This window comes from Gymnoscopelus microlampas, assembly GCF_963454915.1.
Source record: "Gymnoscopelus microlampas genome assembly, chromosome: 8".
Lineage (NCBI taxonomy): Eukaryota > Metazoa > Chordata > Actinopteri > Myctophiformes > Myctophidae > Gymnoscopelus > Gymnoscopelus microlampas.
Window position 1 is genome coordinate 25,450,406 of NC_139945.1, and position 22,087 is coordinate 25,472,492.

Consider the following 22,087-nt stretch of genomic DNA (forward strand, 5'->3'; position numbering starts at 1 on the left):
GTTGCAAAGTTGGCTTGAGCCTACTCAGTGCCGTCCGAGTTATGTACCGATAGGCACAGAATGTCAGAATGTCAATCATGTTTTGGGGTGAGCGTTTGCCCCAACTGCCCCAACTGCCACTCAAAGTGACTACTGGCCAATCACAGCGCGTCTTTTCCAGGACTTGTCAGAATCTATCAGAAGGTATCAGGGATCAAATCGACAGGAAGTGATGCCCACAATGCCCTAGGAAACTTGGATAGTTGTATAAAACTGGTTTATTAGCGTCCAAGGGCTATGGGATCTGTAATCATGGTTGTGGTCCCTTAGCCGGGAAGGACAGCCAATGCCATGCCGTAGTTTGTTGGTTGGTTGTCAGGACTGTGGTAGTGGGGTTTGATTTCGCCTTTGCTATGCCAGACTTAATTGATCAGCAGGTGTTGCCAGTTGTCTAATTGAGTTTTCTGGAACTTAGCCTCTGGGCTGTAAACACGCACGCACGCACGCACACAAAACACCAGAGAGAATGCCAGCAGAGAGAGAGACAGACAGCTGGCTCAATGGTGCAAAGTTATAAAGGAAGCAGACCTAGCAAGGCTGAGCTGTATAGACTTATTACACCGATATCATGCTGTGTTGTTGTTCACATGGGCTTAGTCAATAAAGCACAGAAAGCTTTAAAGGGCAAGTCCGCTTTGGTAGAGGTTTGGGTTGTGTAGTTACCTTTCCATGATGTAACTCCAAAGGTGGACAAGAAATCCAAAATAATTGCTCCATTGATTAGAAATTGATAATCCTAAATATACTCCTCATTGATTTACATCGTACAGTGAAACAGCTCTCAAAGTCACTCTTTTAGTCCGTAAACGGACACAAACAAAGCTGATTCAGACAATATAGAACATCACAAAATCCAGTACTGTTTTTTCTTTTAATAAAAATGAAGTTCCTGTTGATTTTACTATTTGAAGATCTGTATCCGTATCCTCGGATCCAGTTTTCTTCCTAATAAACATAGCGAAATCAACAGGAAGTTGAAGTATATTTAGAATGATCAATCTCTAATCAATGGAGCAATTATTTTTGATTTCTTGTCCACCTTTGGAGTTACATCATGGCAAGGTAACTACACAACCCAAACCTCTACCAAAGGGGTATTGGCCTTTAATTACAAAACGGTCTCTGCATGAGCCCACAGTAGCCCACAGTGTGCTAGTTTGTTTTACTTTGGTCTTTCTTTATGTTGTTGTTTTAATATTTACAGAGAGTTTCTCTCTACTGTCTTGACAAAGTGAAACCAGCACAATAAACTAAGGCAAATTGATTACAGGTTACAGTAAAATAATCATGTTTTCATGGATAACTGCAAAAGAGAACAGAAAAGGCTAAGTGATTGCCATGACCAAGAACCAACAGCCTGTAATTGCGGCTCTTGTATGCTGCTGGTTTGATTTCAGCAGCAGTCACAGCCAGCAGCTGCCACCACCAGCACATTTAAGCAACACTTGGAACATTTGGTCACACAATGGCCACCAGCCACCTCCCTGTTACAGCAAACAAAAGAGAGCCATTACCCCCAGAAAGAGGAATTGACATGGCAAGCGTCAATGAATTTGAGCTGGCAGCTAAAGAGGACGGAGGTTAGATAGAAAAGTAATCAGATCAGGGCCTATATATCACGGGAGAAAAACACGTTGTATTGACAGAGCGGTATCTGCCAGAGATCAAGGTTTCATTGAACTGATTTTATGCCAGACCCGTTGAGAGAGAGAGAGAGAATTACAACACTGTCCGCTCTCGCCGGCGTGTCATGATCACATGGTTCATGTTTTGCGCGTGCTTCATCAATACTCATTATGAGGATTCAATGTTTGGAGCTATGCAGTAGTGTTTACTTCCACATCATTCTTGTTCGTCTTGACTTGTTATCCCTGAGCACACCTAAATAAATTCCAAATCAAATGAAAGGCAATAAATGATCAAATATCGAATACTATATGAATCTTCTTAGTTTACAGTGGAAGTCTATGGGAGTGTGTTGTAACTCTCTCTCTCGCTGTCAGTAGTTCTGGTTTATAATTGGTTGTACGTTGGCGTGACAAAAATAGCCGATCTAAAAGCTCACAACGCGTTGAATTTTGCGTGCGTGCGTGCGTGTGGTCGTGGGGGGTGGCTGGGTGGGTGGGGGCGGATTTGAGGTTAGAGAAGCTGACATGTAGAATGATATTGTGAATAGCTGCTGTACAGTATGAATATCAGTAGTCGGTATGAATCCACTAAAGACACTGGGACTATTGGAACGCGTCTGACAGTGCTCAACCTGAAATAGACGAGGGGAACGTGGGCGGACGAGAAAGAGGGGTGGAAGGGAGATTCCAGCTATAGGGAGGAAAAATGGGGCAAGGAGAAAGAAACTGTGCCGTGTGTGTGTGTGTGTGTGTGTGTGTGTGTGTGTGTGTGTGTGTGTGTGTGTGTGTGTGTGTGTGTGTGTGTGTGTGTGTGTGTGTGTGTGTGTGTGTGTGTGTGTGTGTGTGTGTGTGTGTGTGTGCGGTATATACACACGTGTGCATGCATGTGAGTGTGTTATGCTTTTGTGAGCATGTGTTTTGCATTACTTGCACGTGTGAATATGTCAGCGTGCATGCGTGTGTCAATGTGGTGAACTTGAATAAGGCTGTGGGTTGTGAACAGCACTGATCATACAATAGATACAGTATAGTGTACTGGACACGGGTGTGGATGTGCTGGCTGCACTGTATGCACAGTAATCAGACACCAGTCTGAAGAAGAGCAAAGGCTCAAATCATAATGTACTATTCAGACTCAAGGGAGTTACAGTGTGCACATCTCTTTTTGTCTTCTTTGATTGTCTTGCTTTGACCCAGCACCTTCCTTATAATTAAATAATAGCAGAGTTGCTAGTGAATCTAGTGGAAATGAGACTAAGGCCATATTTTCGCCGGTGTCTTACCCATTATCCCTAAACTTCTTTACCAATTTTTTTTTTTACTGTTTTTAAAACCATTTTCAAATAATTCAACTAGCTGATCTACATCGACACGTTGTGAGCTTGTAGATTTGCTAAATTTGAACTATTTGAAAATGTTTTTAAAAACAGTAAAAAATAGCAAACGCGTTTAGGGGTAATTAGTCTGGGAGGCTTCGGCTCAAAGCCTGGACAGCAGGGGCGCGGCCACTGCGTTCTGATTCAAATCAACAGCCAATGAAGAAAAGGGGCTGGATCCACATGCAGTGGGTGTTGCATGTAAATAGGAGCGACGGGAAGCAATTTCTCCTTGAGAAATTGCGGCCGCCATTGTTGTGTACTGCTGTTTGCCTCTCGTCGGACTTTTTAGACGAGTTGCACAGCTCTCAGACCGGTAAGAGGCGTGTCCGCTCATATTCTGAGCGTAAATTACATCCCGCCCACAAATACAGGGGTTTTGGCCCAGAAGTTCCTCGCCCCTCCAGTTTGTATCCGAGAGCTGGCGAAAACTTCTGGGAACTCAGATTAAGGGGTAATGGGTAAGGCACCGACGAAAATAGGGCCAGGGCTCTCGATATTGGGGCATGTGCATTTGGTGACTGTTTTACTGTGATATGAAACCTCAAATGTGAAAGAATTCAGTACATTATGTTTTATGTATTCTATGTGGTTAAATGTGTAGAGCATATCCAACAAAGCTGTTGTATGTCATGATTTACAGAAAACATTGAAGGCATATCTGTATACATTTCTCCTAGGATAGATATTCACTCATACTGCCAGGTTATTTTTGAACTGATAGTGGCAATGCAGGAAAGGTGATGGAGGGATTATGGTTCCATCATCCGGGGAGCATGTTTGGGCTCTGCAAGTTTCATGGCAATTGTCCCATGAGAGTCATTGAGATATTTTGTTCGCAAGCAGAACATTTGGGCAGAATTTGGCTCTTAACTAGAGTTAAGAGCATGGGGTTGCCAAAACCAGTAGGGTTCAGTCTCTGGGGTGCATGAAGGTGCACAGCAAGTGTTCTTAATTCAACAAGTGCAGGGATCTTTAAAGGTTCCTGGGACCAGGACTCCCACATAAACATTTATTTTATGTTAGGATGCGCCCAGTGTAGAGTGCCTCCCCCCTGGCATGTCGGGCGGGCTCACCACATGTAGCTGGTTTGAAAGCTTTCAAAGCATTACCACCCTGCCTGCAATCAGTAGGCTTATAAATGCCACCCAAGTCACATACTGTAGTGATTACAGTCACGGTTGGTATTAAATTAACAAATTTGATTTGTGATATGACCATAGGTAGAAAAGGAAAAAAAAGGAAAGAGAAAAACATTCATATTCATGTTGCATGAGTAGTTGGTTTAAGTGCACACCCACAGTTAACTTTACAACAGGCACATTTACAAGTGCCATTGTCTCTAGTGGTGAGTACTACAGTATGTCTACTTGAAATTGAATTTGTACATGTACTTGAACTGATCATTTACAGTTTTAATCATTTACATGCTTTAAATAGACCTGAGTTACCTATTGTACTTGGAAAGCTTTTTTCCGCCTCTACACCAAATTTCTCTGTCAAAAATAGCCGATGTACAAGCTCACAACGCAACGTGCTGTGAGCTTGTAAATCTGCATTTTTTTGGCTAATATTATCCCCAGAATAGGGATGCTGGGGTTCAAGTGCTTGTGTTTTTATATACAGTATAACAGTATAGTATGCGATGCGAGAGTGCGGTCTAGCCAACACCAACTCGGAATTACTGAATCGCTGCCCTCCACACTCTCCTATCGAGCTAGCAGGGTCTTGAGCTCTACAGTGTTGTTAGCTAAGCTGTCGTGCCTCAGTACATCTACTTGGTGGTGTGCTTCTCGCCTTTCCTGGCTTTGCCCTGGGTTGGCTCCCACAGTGTCAGTTTGCTTGCCACTTGTTCCGGGTGCCTGACGCAGTGCCCTGCCAGCCTCAGTATACTATAGTGCGCCTAATGGCTGCCGTGTTAGAGGGATTGTAACGGTCAGATATTACATATTTGACTATTACTATTTTTTAAATCACGGGTTGTGAATGATCTCTACAGATACAATTGATTAGGCTGAAAGCAGTGCACTTCCAAAAATAAACAGCAAACAAACACAGCCAGGAATAAAGCACGCTGTTCAATTTTGTAGCAAATCGCACTTTCTGCGTTTGATGCAGCTAAGCTACAATCGCTAGACCCATTGAAAGGGTTTAAGAAGAGTGGAGAGAGTTGTAAGCACATTACTCAAACCTGGTGTCTTTGATGGTTTTTTATTTACTATACAAACATTACAAACATAATCTAGTCTAAAACTTAGTCACCAGTTAGCAACGGTTAGCACTTTAGGCACCGGTAGTTAGTGGTTAGGTAATAAAACCTGAGAGAGAGAATAAGCACATAACACACAGAGTATTAAGGATATGACTTCACATCAGACGTACACATCACAAGTACAAAATTACAATGTTACTCACTATTGGTCTCTCACTCTCTTGTAGGATCTCGGTAAGTTACTTAAAACCCATATTTCAGGTAACCCACGGCACTGTTCCTTCTGAATCTGAGGTCCTGTGCTCAGACAGCCTATTATATCAACTTCACACATAAGGTCCGCCTTTAGGGCAGAACTTAAGCAACAGGAAGTTCTGGTTACCCACAAGGCTTTGCGCTTTGTCATGTACTGCTTCTTATCACACAAGGGCTGGCTAGCTCTGGCCTTCTGCCCTGTCCACCTATTGTTTCTTATCTCACACCCTTCCCCCGCTGGTATGCAAGGAGAACCCTTTGAGGCTGCTTCCTTAGCAGGGGGTCTACAGTGGGCTTGCTAGACTCAACTTGAAGGGACATTAAATTAGTCCAACAGGACAGTTGAAATAAAGTACATTACTATATCATTAATAATAATCCACAATTATCTTTCATAATCATAGATTATTCCACACACGCACCATATAATGTGCGGAGGTTGCCGGCCCTCAGGGGGAAAAAAACGACAGAGACAAACCGACAGGGAGTCCACGGGAGACCTGGTCCAGTTTGATTATTTATTTGTCTAGTCCTCTAAAGCTATCGGTGGAAAGTAGCAAAGGCCACATTAACTGTCAATACTCACCGTTTAAAGGTAAGACGATCAGGACACTCTTCTGACTGGTGAGACCGTTTATATTTTGTTTATATCCAGCGTGGATATTCGTTTGTTCTCTCCGCGGAGATCTGAACATTTCCTTGGATTATTCCCCTTCTGGAGAGGATTAAGTTTTCTTTTGGATTTCTATTGGATTCACTTTTTTCGTGCTGTTTTGGGGAGCGTTTGGGAGCTACACGGGCCGATATTGGAACAATAGGAGCGTGCGTGCGGACGTGCGCGAGACGCAGACTTTACCGTCGGCCGCTTCATTCGTACATTTGAACAATGAGTATTGACAGTTAATGTGGTCTTTGCTATTTTCCACCGATAGCTTTAGAGGACTAGACAAATAAATAATCAAACTGGACCAGGTCTCCCGTGGACTCCCTGACGGTTTGTCTCTGTCGTTTTTTGCCCCCTGAGGGCCGGCAACTTCCGCACATTATATGGTGCGTCAGTCATTCACAGACCCGTCAATCAATCAATCAATCACAATACATCAAAATGAAAGCATCAACATTTGAACCCCCCAAACAATAACAAAATCAAAACATAAACATCACAAAAGATAGGACCTTACCCTTAACCCTTTCACGCATGAATTATGATAACCTGAGAAAAAAAAATGTTACTAAGTGTTTTTATGTGTCTTTAGACATAAATATAACAACTGCACTTTATTTTTTTTAAAACAATATTTTTTTAAGGAGTTATTGATCTGTCCACTCAGGAGGACAGCATGCGTTTGTGTTTTTAACTGAAAAGAATAAGGATAAAATAGAACCAATGAATAAAATGATAAAAATCTAATAATATCAAATCAAATATATTTGTAATGCTGTAAAACAAAAATGTTCACATTTCTAACATATTCTAATACTATTTATTAACTTTCTCTTGACTCCTTGGCTCAACAAACACAAAACGCATTAATAATAGTGCTTCTACTGTCAAGTGAAAACCAAAATAACTCTAAATTGAACACCAACATGAGTGCTTACTGTCTAGTGAAAACCAGTCTAGTGTGATGGCTGATGGCTGATTGAAGTTAGCCTGGCATGGCCAGACTAGTCCAGGCTAGATTGAAGTAGTCGCACCTGGCCTGAGTCAAACTAAATTGACTAAGCACCTAGGGCACAAAGCCTGCAAGCATTTTATGCAGATGTACTTGAATGTTCTTGTGCATGCAACATCATGGCATCTGTTTGCATTGTTTTGTGTCTGTTTGCTGGGGCCAGTGGTTTCCAGGGGCAAACCTGGTCTCAGGGGTGCATTGGACACTGCAATGTGTTTCACAATGTTCATACAAGATGGACTTGGTGAAGCGATATAGTACAGGATATAGGTCAGTAAAACTGAAGAGACTTTATTACTGAAATACATCTGAAAGAGAGTGTTGGGAGAGTTACTCACAATGACCTCTGTTATTTTTGTAGAAAATGTTCATCAAAATAATGGTGGCGGCTGGTGGTGATTTTGGGTGGGGGGCTAAGAAATCTATTATACTAAATAAGCTACCTATATAGTTTACCCTGCAGCAACAGCATCACATTCCAGATACCAGGTTACAGTAATGACACTACTATAGGCCTATACTTTGTTATAGCAAGAGCTCCACTCCACAACAACACAAGTAGGCTACCCACAATAATAGCCGGATGATGCAAAAAATAAACACACACACACACACGCACGCACGCACGCACGCACGCACGCACGCACACACACACACACACACACACACACACACACACACACAATAATATTTCTTTCTCTGTGCATTTTAGCAAAAAGGATTATACGCCAAAATGATTGGATAGGCAACATGTTATGTGATCCAACAGTAATGACTGCTGATAACCTACTGCAACAGTTTTTATTACAACTGCAATAATTTCAAATAGCTCCATGGGGATTGTTTTTGTTTGTGTGGGATGGGGGATGGCTTGTTGAAGTAGTCTGACCTGGCCTGAGTCAAACTAATTGGACTAATTGGACTCAGAGTTAGGCACTGTGAGTCCAATTAGTTTGACTCAGGCCAGGTGAGACTACTTCAATCAACCATATCACCCATCACACAGTTAGGTTTTTTGCTCAAGTCTGACCACTTGGGTCAAAACTGAATTTCCCTTGTAGGTTCAAATAGGTTATTATTATCATTATCATTATTATTATTATTATTATTATTAGTAGTAGTAGTAGTAGTAGTAGTAGTAGTAGTAGTAGTAGTAGTAGTAGTAGTAGTAGTAGTAGTAGTAGTAGTATTTGTATTATCATCATCATTCAGCTTCACTGTCACTGCTAATCATATTTGCTTATCCTTCTTTTTCTGGCAGCCATTGATCACCATGCCACTAGCATCATCCTCACTTTAGTCATATAATAGTTACTCCACTATCCTGTAGGCCTAGGTCTATAATGAGCTGCACATGACCTCTACAAAATATAGAAAAAAAATAGACACAAATGTACTCACATAATGTAAAAGAAATATGCACAAAATATAATTCTTTATACAAACAATGCAGGTTACTTTCTAATAACATGAATACATTGATTTATATCCAAAAAGATTACTGCAGATGAAGCATTTTCAAGAGCAAACTGTGGCAGCAAAAGTATGAATTGTAGTTGAAATAGAGCCAGTGATGCATGCAGTCCAATTTAGTGGACAGATGATCAATCATAATTTCCTCCCAATATAAAATCAATACTTGGAATTTTTCACAACTATAGTGCTTATTAGATGTTACTTGATGTAAAAATATTTTTTTTACCTGCAGGGTTCTCCTACTTTAGAAGGAACGGATAGATATTCCTGAGCTGTTGGGCTTGTTTACATTTTTGTCAGCCATCTTGGATGTTGAAAAAATTATATTGCAGTTAAAACACCTGGCCACTGGATGGCAGTATTGAGGTGATGCTCTAGCGTCCCCTGTATAGGCTAGTATGCAACTCTGACATCAAAACCTATTCTTATAATAGAAAATGACATTTTAATAGTTGTCCACTGTAGTGACCGTTATGCGTGAAAGGGTTAAAGGATGGCGTTCTTTTAAAGACTATTTTAATTCATAGGCATATTCTTTTAAATGTCATTAAAAACCAAATCCTCTTTTACACATATGTGGCAGCGCTACAGGATAGTTCACCCAAAAAAATATAAAAATCTATCGATTAGTCACCCCATGGAGACTTGAATTCATGGATATTTTTTAGTTTTTGTCGCATTCCTAAGCCAATAATTTGATTACCAGCGGGGTAGGCAGCGGTTCCGGTAGGAGACACAAAGGAGACTCCTTGTGTCTCCTACCGGAACCGCTGCCGGGTCATCAAATTATTGGCTTAGGAATGCGACAAAAACTAAAAATATATCCATGAATTCAAGTCGATAGAAAAAAAGTCATTTTGTGGGTGAACTATCCCTTTAAGTGATCAGATGGTATGTGCCACAAAAGCTTTTGGGATTTTCAAGTGGGCCCTGATCCAGAATAGATTGGGAACCAATTGTATAGCGTTTTCTATAATATAACTGTATCTCACCCCACTCAAGATCCAACCCCGCACAAGGTGCTGTGATTGCTGAATAGATGTTTTTTTAAAAATTCAACCGTTCAATTCACATGTCAGGTCAATTGTGTCCTTTTTATTGTTGTTATTCAATGCAATGCACCAACCACACTGATACAAATCCCCCGTAGGCCTATCTGCAAACGCAGACCGGCAATACAAATATTTCTGATTCTGATTCTGAAAGCAGAGTTTGGGGTGTGTAGGAAGGTGATTGCCAATTGTATAGCGTTTTCTATATCGTTGCTGTCGGGGCCGAAACCTTGTATCTCCATATTTCAACTCTTTATGTTTTTTAGTAAATTATCGCCATACTGTACTTCCTCGCGCAAGAGTGTTTAGCATGAGTAGTGGAAATAGCCGATCTACAAGTCCACAACACTTCGCTTTGCGACGCGTTGTGAGCTTGTAAATCGTCTATTTTCAAAGGATTTGTATACATTTTATACACTTGAAAACTTGTGAAATGGGACCATCTGCATAATGAGTGCTTTTACTTTTGGTACTTAAAGAATATTTTGATGCCAATACTTTTGTAATGTAGCCTACAGTAGGGTATTGATACTTTTACTTAAAGACATGTGAGTGCCTCTTCCAGTTTTGAACATAAAAGGTTTCCGTTGGATAAAGACACCGTATGACTGTATCTTCTTACCCCACTCACGATCCAACCCCCTACCAGGAGCTTTGATAGCTGAAGGTTCCTTGTTCCATCTCAACCAAGTCAATTCACATGTCAAGTACTTGACATTGTTTCCTTTCTTCACCAGCGGTATCTTGGATATGCTCACACAGCCCTCCTGCCTCCATACATCACTCGTGAGAGTCAGCTGGGAGTGAGGAATTAGGCTTTTATGTGAGGCTGAGGGACTTATATATGCTTAGAAGAGAAGGTCAGGTAACATATGGGGCTCATTCAGATACGGCCGGCTGCACATAGTTGAGAGGTCACTTACTACGTTAGTAATCGATATTTAATCTCCGCCGGGAGATTCATGCGTTTCGGCCCTGTGTCGTCTGTGTGGTGTATGTGTGTGTATCTGTGCATCCGTGTGTCTGTGTTAATCTGTGTGTGTGTGTGTGTGTGTGTGTGTGTGTGTGTGTGTGTGTGTGTGTGTGTGTGTGTGTGTGTGTGTGTGTGTGTGTGTGTGTGTGTGTGTGTGTGTGTGTGTGTGTGTGTGTGTGTGTGTGTTTTTAGATTGATTTAATACTTTTTTAGTCAAACACATTATGGCTAAAATAATAACACAAAAAGGTCCTGGGGACTTGCTTCCATTGTGGTCCTAGGTATTCAATTCATCAACATAAAAAGCATAAAAATAATATATGTCATCACAAATACAAAACATATTATGTCCAAAGGACAAAAAGGAAATACGGCGTCAGTGAATGACACCTCCTTTCGATGGGAAATTGCAATTATCTCCCCTTGTGGTCTCCTGATGGATGATCTTTCAGGCCAGTTTTGAAATAAACCAGTGATTTACATTTCAGTTAGACACTTCAGCTCAGGATCAACCATTGACTCTGCTCATGCGATATAACAGATTCTCTGCGCAAGCATGACACAGAATCTGAGATCACAAACCCCCCGGAGCAGAGCATGCATATATAGAGTTATTACATGAACATAATATCGAACCTTTCAATTAAGATACCACATATCATAGAACAATCCATAATCCCAGTACAAACACAGAATCATCCATTAACAAAATAACTAGATGTCACGGGTAGGAGGCCAGGGAGGTGGAGGGAATTTGAACGCTGACAGCTGTACAACGAGCTGAGACAGCTAAGCACGTAGAATGAACAGTGAATAGTGGACCGGGGAGAGTGAGCTAGCAATGTACACCTCCTGCCTTCCATGCATACCTGAACTGTCGCTAGGCTGGATTTATCTGTGTGCATCTGTGTGTCTGTGTGTGCATCTGTGTGTTGCATGTATCTGTGTGTCTGTGAAGCTCACAATGCCTCACGTTGCAAGGTGTTGTGAGCTTGTAGATCTACTGTTTTCACAATATTTAACTGTGAAACCGAGTCAAACTCAAGCCTCAACTCCTACTCCAAGTGCTTATCAGGGTCGGAACCCTAACCCTAACCGCACGCGGATGCCACATAGTCGGAGTAATGGTCTGTCGGACTAACGTATGCCCCCCGCGTCAGGAATGTCCTCTTCCAAATCCTCGGCCCAAAGAGTTTGGGAGGGGGGGGGGGGGGGGGGGGGCAGTTCAAATATGATTATTTTAGGGGGTCACGGCCTGAAAAGGTTGAGAACTACTGGGATAGACATCCCGCACGATGGTAACTAGCCAGATGAGTGCCTGTCCGTCCAGCTTATGTGACCTACACTACTGACTAGCCACAACCCTCCTGCCCCTCTTGCTTATGGGAGGCACGCTTTCCTTGTTGACAATGTTTTTTTTTTTACTGCCAAAACAAAACAGGAACTGTGGGATGTGATGGAATACATTTAGTGTTTACAAAGGCAGCATTCCATCAACACATGACAGCAGTGTCAAGTGACAAGCAGATGCCTGAGGCATCTGCTTCAGATGTTGTGGGAGTTCGATAGAAGTGTAATTGACATCCTTCTAGCTTTATTTCTGCCCTTTCAGTCAACAGACCCTCATCAGGTTCAAAACATCAGCAATAATAATGTTTGATATTTTGCATGGTGTGTGGGAGAGTGGTTATCCCAGCAAACAGCTTAGAGTTTTCCAGGCAAACACTGAAATCAACATAAATCTAAAATCTCCTTTATTCCCACTAGTTCTGTGATGTACAGGAACCCGAGCCTCCCTATTCTGGGCATGTCATAATAGCTGAACATTCTGCGAAATAGGTGAGCATTTTGGGTGAAAACAGGTGAACATTCAGTGAAAATAGCCGATCTACATGCTCACAACCAACCGTGTTGTGACGCGATGTGAGCTTCTAGATCTGCTATTTTGTTTTGCTATCTCATGTACAGTGAAGTATAGCTTCAAGTGGTTAAGATAAAACATGTCTTGAATGTCTGGGAACTCAACAGTCAGCCAACAACAAGGCAGGATCAATACTTTGCTTTTCAGTGTTATTAGAAATCCACAGAGAACACTGAGGGCAATATGGTAAACCAAAGATGGGTTTGTGCTGCAAAGTTGCATAACTAAACAGAAGCACATGATCTTTATTTACAAGATCTGCACTGATGGAGTGTAAGAATGCATGTGAAACGGCTCAAATCCTTAGCATATTTAGAGAGAAATACTGCGTCCAGTACAGCATGACATCTGGAGCACGGAGGAGGAGAGGACGCAGACATTTGAGTGTTAGAATTTGGCTCTTCAGTCCAATCCGCTCGAATCACATCCTCGCCTCCGGCTCCGAGCGAGGAGGCGCGACGCGGGTTCAAGTTATAGTAGTAGTAGTTCTCAAACTTTTTTTTAACTCAAATTGATATATATATATTTGGCCGTGGACTCCCATCTGAAAAGGTTTTGTGCCAGGGACCGCCAGAAGAGAAGATTTGTGTAAAAAAACAAATCATTTTTGATATTTTAAAATATTAAAAACAATGTGCAGATGTACAAGCTCGCAAACGCGGCAGGACGTTGTTTTTGCTGGGACCCCACTTACGTAGCCAATGAGTTAAAGTGTTGGAATTTGGCTATGAGGTTACTAAACCCAGTAGGATTCATCCTGGAATCTGCCTGTGTGATTAATAAGAGATACGGTATATTTTGGCCCATTTTGATTGAAGCTTTGCTGAGCACATTAAAGTTTCATGCCCATTGGATTGCAAGATGTTGCGTGCAACCTCAAATGTTGGCCTAAGGCTGGCACTAAAGGTGTGGCCATGGGGTCACCAAGATCAGCAGGGCCCATCCTCCAGGGAGCATGATGTATCTTCAACAGTAGTGTTGAAGATATCCTTGCTGTCGGTCAGAAACATCAGACATAAGCCTGATTCATACTTAGCCGCACCGACGGTGTCGTGTGCCAAAAATAGCTGATCTACAAGCTCACAATTTGTCGCGTCTGCGTACGCCGGTGCATTAATTAGGCAACAGGCATCTTTAGAGTTCCGTCTGTAGTGTTGCACCAAAGTACCAGCTCAGTGGCCTTTTGGGTAGAGTGTCCGCCCATCAGGGTTCAATCCCCTGGGGATAAGTCCTTGTAATATATAGTACTAGTGTCATGTCCATGGGGTGTACTTGTACATCATGTGACATACTAGTGTCATGTCCATGAGGTGCACTCATACATCATGTGACATACTAGTGTCATGTCCATGAGGTGCACTCATACATCATGTGACATACTAGTGTCATGTCCATGAGGTGCACTCATACATCATGTGACATACTAGTGTCATGTCCATGAGGTGCACTCATACAGTACATCATGTGACATACTAGTGTCATGTCCATGAGGTGCACTCATACATCATGTGACATACTAGTGTCATGTCCATGAGGTGCACTCATATACATCATGTGACATACTAGTGTCATGTCCATGAGGTGCACTCATACCGTACATCATGTGACATACTGTACTAGCATCATGTCCATGGGGTGCACTCATACATCAAGTCGCCTCACGCTACAGAAACAGGAGATAGGCTCCTGATCTATGGGCCACATGGCTCGGAAACTGTTGGTTCCCAAGGCTAGGCTACTTACTTACTTATTGTACAATGTAGAGAATTCTCATTTTATACCTTCCCCAAAATTCTTCCCCTGCTGCAGTATCCCTTCTAACATCCCACAACCTACCCTGCCAGCCTTTAGGCAAATGCCAAACGTGCAGCATAGCGATAAGAAAGCTAAAGTAGTAGGGAGGTGTGTGGGATGTGCTCATAAATTCATCTTCAGCACAGAGCATGTTGAAGTGTTGTTTTATGAAGCCAACAGGTTTGCAATCAATAGAAAACTGAAGCGTTACGTAAACAGCACCAACAATACAAACAGCACAGAGTGTTATCTCTGGAATTTAAGCTCTGGGGGTTTAAACTGAGGTTTATAAGCTTCTCTCAGTGTGAGTGGGAATTAGACAAACAGCATTGACTGCAGTTAGAGGAAAGGTTAGAGAAAGTGTGTTTGACGTTTATGCAATAACTGCTTGCTGTTCTGACTGTAGAGATTCTGCGACACCTTGTACGTCCAAAACTGTTACTTTTCAGGAATTGGAAAAAGAACAACGTGTGTTCCTTTGGGTCCAGTGTAGTCTTTATTTAGTCACTTAAGCTCTTGCTAATACTTTTCATTGGTTCTATTTTTATAAAACCCACAGACACACTTAACCAGTTTCACATTCACTTAAACGAAATTCCACAAACAGCCAAAAATAGCACATCTACAAGCTGACAATGCTGTGAGCTTTTAGATTGGATTTTGCTACTTTTGTGTGACACTAGCATTACGAAGTAGGGCATTAATTTAACCCATTAAGACCTGCGGCCGATTCTACAAATGCCTTCTAAATCAGTAGTTCTCAAAAAAGAAAGGTGTCACATATATATATATATATATATATATATATATATATATATATATATATATATATATATATATATATATATATGGCCGCGCAGACACCCCTTTTTTTTTTAAACGTTTTGTTTATTAACTTTTGTTATTTTTTGGTAATACAGTAATTACTGAGGCAAGTAAACAGAGTATTTCAAAAAGGTAAAAATGATTAAGTAACAGGATAGACAAATCTAAAGTAAGAAAAAAAAGATAAATTGAATAAGATATAAAAAGCAAAACAAAACAACAAAACCGACAACACACATAAAAGAAAACAACATACAACAAAACAAATACACAACGTAAAATCTCCAATAACATGTATAGAAAACAGTCCATGGTCTATAAACGCTACATTGAGTTAAGCACAGGTATGTTCATTGAAAGCAATTGTAGATGTCAGTGAGGTGGCAAGCAAGTATACACCAAGGGTTTATCACACAACAGATTGGCTACTGCCATATATGCAGGTTACAGACTCAATCAGGTTCCGTTGGGGGCTCAAGTGCAAGATTGTCAACGTGCGATAAAAAAGTCTGCCATGCCTTATAGAATTTTGAGATAGAGCCACGCAATGTGTGCTTAATTTTTTCTAATTTTAAAAAGTATATCACAAATCCAGCGGGAATGGGAGGGTGGATATGTTTTCTTCCAATGGGTCAAAATAAGGCGTCTCGCCAACAGAGTCACAAAACAACAAAGTCTGATTGATATTTAGGCAGAGAAATGGTCTCAGGGAGAACACCAAAGAGGGAAATAATAGGGGATGGATCTATGGGCAACTGTAAAACATCCGAAATAGTGTCAAATATAGATGACCAATAAGGATGTAAGGAAGGACAGGTCCAAAACATATGAAAAAGATTAGCTGGGGCCTGGTGGCATCTATCGCACGTTGGGTCAACATCATTATAAATCCTGGCTAACCTGACCAGTACACTCGGTGAAAGAATTTACATTGCAATACGTGTTTCGCACATATTGACCGGGTTGCGTCAGGAGGGTGCAATACCTTAGTCCGACAGACCGGTCCTCCGACAGCGCATGCCTCCGACGTTTACTATACTAACCCTATACCAAACCCGAACCCTAACCCTAACCGCACGCGGATGCCACATAGTCGGAGTAATGGTCTGTCGGACTAACGTATGCCCCCCGCGTCAGGAATGTCCTCTTCCAAATTCTCGGCCCAAAGAGTTTGGGAGATCAAATAATGTGGTATAAAGCAAGGATATCTTTCCCTTAATGGTAACAGGAGCTGATGCTATAAGTGTGTCTACGAGTAAATTAGGTGGAATAGTCGGGAAGCTAGTAAATTTCCTACGAACAAAATCACGGGCTTGCAAATACCGTAAAAAGTGGCTTCTGGGCAGATTATACTTTCTAGAAATCTGTTGAAAAGAAGCAAAAGTGCCACCATCAAACAAATCTCTGACTGACCGCAGACCCCCCATCTGAAAATGTTTTGTGCCAGGGACCCCCAGAAGAGAAGACTTGTGTTAAAAAAATTGTCATTTTCCAAACATTTTCGTTACTTTTAAAAAAAGTTCACAAATAGCAGATGTAGAAGATTGCAGTGCGCACAAAGTGATGCGTTGTGAGCTTGTATATCCCCTTAGCTGACAGCTGACACAGCGCAAAAAACAAGGATTACGGTTATGTAGTCAAGATGTAAAAAAGGTGTAATTTCAGTGAAAATACTTGTGTTTACATGAGGACAAGCCTGCCCTGAAACTCCACATTTGCTGGGCCAGCAAACACAAGCTTGCTTGAGTATGCATGACCCCCTGCTGTGGCTGATGCCAGAAAATCACACCTTCAGCCCTAATTTGATTTTATTTACAGTATATGTATATATATATATAAAAATCTGAAAGCAGCTGACTGCAGCTCTAAAGTATTGCCTACAACGCGCCCTTAAAAACAAAACTCCAGCAGACAGCTCCCCATCTCTTTCGGATGGAGGTGAAACGATCCACACCGCACATTCATGTTCAGGGGTTGCATGCTCCCACACGGCCCTTTCTCCATCAGTCTCCAGACATCCACTCCTGGCGGTCATCAACTGTAAAATATGGAAGAGCAATTAAATCATGTATTAAATTACCATTACTAGACCATACCCATGGGGGGATATGCGCACATGATTTGGCAACCCGGGAGCCAGTGAACACAAAGCGCTAATAAACAGCTGACATTTGGGGAAAGCAAAAAACGGGCTTCGCTATTCCGTGTACATGGTAATGGTCAATGTCTGTGTGCAAATGCAGACCAATTGCTCCAGCCACTGAGGAGAAACGGGCAGAAGGAACACATAATGTAAAACTATATAAAAACATCTTACAAACAGTTAATACTGTAGCCTATATAACTTACCCTCATCCTTCTTTGTCGGCTCTTCATTGAGGCATTCATCTTATTTTTCTGGTCTGCACTCTCTGGGTGGTCCAGGCAATGGCTTCTTTTCATAGACTCAAAGTAAGTCCTGCAAGCAGCTAAAATGTGTGTGTGTGTGTGTGTGTGTGTGTGTGTGTGTGTGTGTGTGTGTGTGTGTGTGTGTGTGTGTGTGTGTGTGTGTGTGTGTGTGTGTGTGTGTGTGTGTGTGTGTGTGTGTGTGTGTGTGTGTGTGTGTGTGTGTGTGTGTGTGTGTGTGTGTGTGTGTGTGTGTGTGTGTGTGTGTGTGTGTGTGTGTGTGTGTGTGTGTGTGTGTGTGTAATCAAGCCGAAAGGCTTCTCTGGCTTTTTCATCCTTTTTAGTTAACCTTGTATTTAGAACTGTACTTCCATGTGCTTTTTCTCTCTGCAAACTTCTAAATAAAGTATTCAATCAATCAAAGCCACCCCCACCTATTTAGCAGGGGTTATTTACACAGTGATAAAATAAACAATGGCGATACAGTATAATTACCGTTCATGTGGATTACATTTGAGGGCATTGTTTTCTGAGCTGTGTAGATGTCTTACAGCCTCCTGGCAAACAGAATGATTATAAATTAAGCATAATGGTGGGGTTCAGTGTCAATGTAATTTTTTGTTTTCATTTACAATTCATGTGAAAGTTTCGTTTTCAATACTAATTTGAAGGCAAGGGTCTATAGAACAATTTTGGTTCGAGTGTCAAGCACCTAGATACAAAAATTGGCCTCTAGGGAGCGTCGGCAGTTGTCACTTGTCAACCCCACACCAGCCCTAGCAAAATATGTTAACTGTTGTAACTTTTGATTGGATTATCCGATCTGTCAATTTCAAAGTCAAAAGATAACCTGATTGGCCAAACTGAGAAGGAAAGTCTTTGGTTGTGAATGGCTGTGCTGTAGAGAGACACTGCAGCTTTGGTCTGTGCTTTGGTCAAAGCTGCAACAGACGGCCTGGAATGGGAAATGTTGAAATGGGAAATGTTCTTATACTCTATAACATCTCAGAGGCAACTATTGCATGTTTTACTACATTGTAATTGTAATTAATTTAAACTTTAATTTAGATTAAGATTATATGTAAAAAAATAAAAATAAAACATAGATTAATACATTATTTGCAATGTGAGAGAGAGAGAGAGCAAACCTGCAAGGGATTAACCCCATTGGATTTTGAGTCCAACGCTTTAACCACTCAGCCATCACAGCTGTTTTGGACTTGGGCTCATTGTCAATATTGCAGAAAGTCTATTCCATGGGTACAGATGAAGAGAGTGTGTGATGTTTTTGACAAAACAGTGCTATGAAGTCGCTGTGAGCAGAACTCTAACCTGTGCGGGGAATCCCCATTGGATTTCAAGTCGTACGCCTTAACCACTCCAACATTCCACAGCCTCCTGTAGCTATAAGGCCAGCCTCAATGTCTATGCATGGTTTAGGGCCAAAATGTAGCTCTTAAGGGCACAGTATACATTGGAGGATACAATAGATACAGGATACAGTGGACAATAGATACAGGATGTGGGGACTACTGAGGGAAATCAGCTTCTAGCTAAATCCGGCATGTTTACATGAGATCATGATCAGCTGATTCATTTCCCTTTCATGTATGGAATATTCATCAATGTGCATTGTCCCGTCTAAATAAAGAAATAAAGGATACAATGGACAGTAGATACAGGATAAAAAGGATAATTCCTTTAACAGGTCCGTTCATGAAAGTCCTTGCGGTCTTGTTTCCAATGAGGGCCTGTGAGCAATTGGGGGTTAAGAGTCTTGCTCAGGGACATATTTAATTTCATCGACACATTTGCTGGCCTGGCCTGGCCTGGAATCGTACCTGGGGAAACCAGGGCCTCTGGCTCCCTAGCCTGGCTCACTAACCACTCAGCTAATGGCCGCCCCTCATACATACAGATACAGTGGATACAGTGGACAATAATAGATACTCAACATGGCCTCCAACGTTCAGACTTCAGTGAATGAATGCCTTTATTGCAGACTCATGGCCCATAGAAAACACATACAATTACAGAACATACAATCCATCTCCCATAAATAAAGACCTTGAGCAAACAAATAAATGAGATTAGACAGTGCATGGCCTCTGATACAGGCAGACACAGGGCTGAGGTCCAGCCCAGGGCAACACTTTCACTTCCCAGCAGAAACATCCTCCGTTCTCCAATCTATCTCTTCCTTTCCTTCTGTGTTCAAACCGTTCCTCTTCACTCCACTGGCAACCTCTCTTATTCACTCGACTGACTGCTGACTTCAAAGGAATGTCCTGCTGTTCAGTTTTGCACGGTATCTCTCAGAAACATTATAACTCATGCACACACTCACCTTCACATATGCTATTCTAGGGAAAACATTCAGCAAAAAAACAAGGGGAAAAATAAATCAATAGTCATATACCAGCTTGCAGCACGTTAAACCACTTACTAGGCTTGTAATAAAAACTGCACTTCTGCAGATGTGCAACTGCGTTTCAGAGACATGAAATGAAGCCTCCATTTTGAAGGAAACGCCAACATTCCTCAGGGTGAACATAGACCAGCTTTAGCAAGCTGGTAAAAAAAAAGTAGTAGATCTACAAGCTTTTTGACTTTTTCGAGCTTATAGAGCGGCTTGTAATCCTGTAGAGCGGCAGAGATTTGGGGTAGAGGAAACAAAGGATGGGGCTTAGTATAGACCCCTGAGGGACTCCGGTAAAAGTACTGAACAGCGCTCTCTCTCTCTCTCTCTCTCTCTCTCTCTTTTACAACAGTACTTCAAATTATAGTTTGAAGTACTGTTTTCTGTTTGTTGCGCAGAACTTTCCATTTCAGATTCACTAGAAGACTGTGATTGAAACCACATCCTCATGAAAAGATAAATCTGTAGAGAAGAGTTGACGTGTCAAAGATAAAGAGACGTTCACATCTTCCAGTTCAGAGTAGCCTACAGATAGTGTGACTCTCTCTCTCTCTCTGCATAATTATTCAAATCATTCTCTTTTCTTTCTCCCCACAGGGCCCATCTCTGGCCGTCATCACTTACAGCTCATGGATGTCCTCACCCAGTATGCCTATAACGAGACTTTCTTCGACAACAACGGGACGTCATGGGGAGTCAACGACACGGACCGCGGGTTGCACAAGCACCCGTACAACTACTACGCCATGCTGCTCACGCTGCTCATCTTCGTCATCGTGTTCGGCAACGTGCTGGTGTGCATCGCCGTGTCCAGGGAGAAGGCGCTGCAGACCACCACCAACTACCTGATCGTCAGCCTGGCAGTGGCTGACCTGTTGGTCGCCACGCTGGTCATGCCATGGGTCGTGTACCTGGAGGTAAGGACTTAAACCATTAACAATGTCTTCTAAATCTTAACAGTTTTCTGACAAACTGATGTTGCTATATCAAACATTTTTCATGTCAAAGACCCCTACAATGATATGTATTTGGCGGCGGACTGCCATCTCAAAATATGTTGATCCAGGGACCACAAGAAGCAAAGATTTGAGTAAAAAATGGTTGCTTTAAAAAATAAATAAATATGTATATATATTCAAAGATTTCCCCACATTTCCCCACATTTTTCAAATTGCCAAACCCGGCCTACCAATAATGTCACTGGTATAGGCAGGTTTCTGAAGTGTCCACAGCCCTCCTCTGAGTAGGCTAGACAGAAATGGTTCCTGTCACGGTAGCAGAATGTAACAAACCCAAATGCAGAGCCACAACCAGCAGAATAGAGTTCAATCAAAGGATTTATTAAATAAAGCAGAAAAACATTGGTGAAAACAGGCAGAAGTAAAGCAGTCCAAAAAATAAACAAAACATCCAGAGGTATGAGCAAATTACCAGAAGCTTCAAAGCAGGGCACAGAGGCAACAAAGTCCAGAGGAACACAATAACAAGGCATGAGCTCCAAGGTAGAACATCAAAACAGAAAGGAACTAGAAAAAGTGCTCCTCGGAGCACAAGTCTCCGCCAGGTCAGGTAGGTTATTGTGGCCTCCTGGTGGCGCTATAATAGGCCAATGTGAAAAGGGTGGCATTTCTTCCTTGGCCTAGTGGGAATGTGTTCGCATTCATGATTTGAGGCATTTTGTTGCAAAAATGTGTTTTGCTAAAGTAGACCTGCTGGTGGCGCTATAACAGGGCAATGTGAAAAGGGTGGCATTTCTTCCGCGGCCTAGTGGGAATGTGCGTGCAAACGGGCCAACGGTGCCGGAGATTAGCTGGTAACACACGGACAGGACGGACGGACGGACGGACGGACAGGGGGCAAAACATACTCTCTCGCCATGCCTTTTGGCCTGGCGGAGACAATGAACTGACAGTGTGTGCAATGAGTCCAGCTCATAGACTGTAAAAAAGAATGGACAGCGTTACGCCCATAGGCTCTACAGACCGTAAATGAAGCCTATTTTTCAGCAATTTCAAATCTGCCATCTTTCTATATCGCGTCATATCCTAAGCAACCG

General features: G+C 42.0%; 2 protein-coding genes across 2 annotated transcripts in view; one reads left to right on the top strand and one right to left on the bottom strand.

Moving 5' to 3' along the window:
* ankk1 (ankyrin repeat and kinase domain containing 1) overlaps window positions 1–22,087 on the bottom strand; it is a 361,956-nt gene that overhangs the window by 219,891 nt on the left and 119,978 nt on the right. The window lies entirely within an intron of this gene.
* drd2a (dopamine receptor D2a) overlaps window positions 1–22,087 on the top strand; it is a 98,855-nt gene that overhangs the window by 31,494 nt on the left and 45,274 nt on the right. The window contains exon 2 of the mRNA XM_084064260.1: window positions 20,629–20,948. Coding sequence (XP_083920386.1) covers window positions 20,661–20,948 — 288 coding nt within the window. The 5' untranslated portion in view covers window positions 20,629–20,660. The remainder of the gene's footprint in view (window positions 1–20,628; window positions 20,949–22,087) is intronic.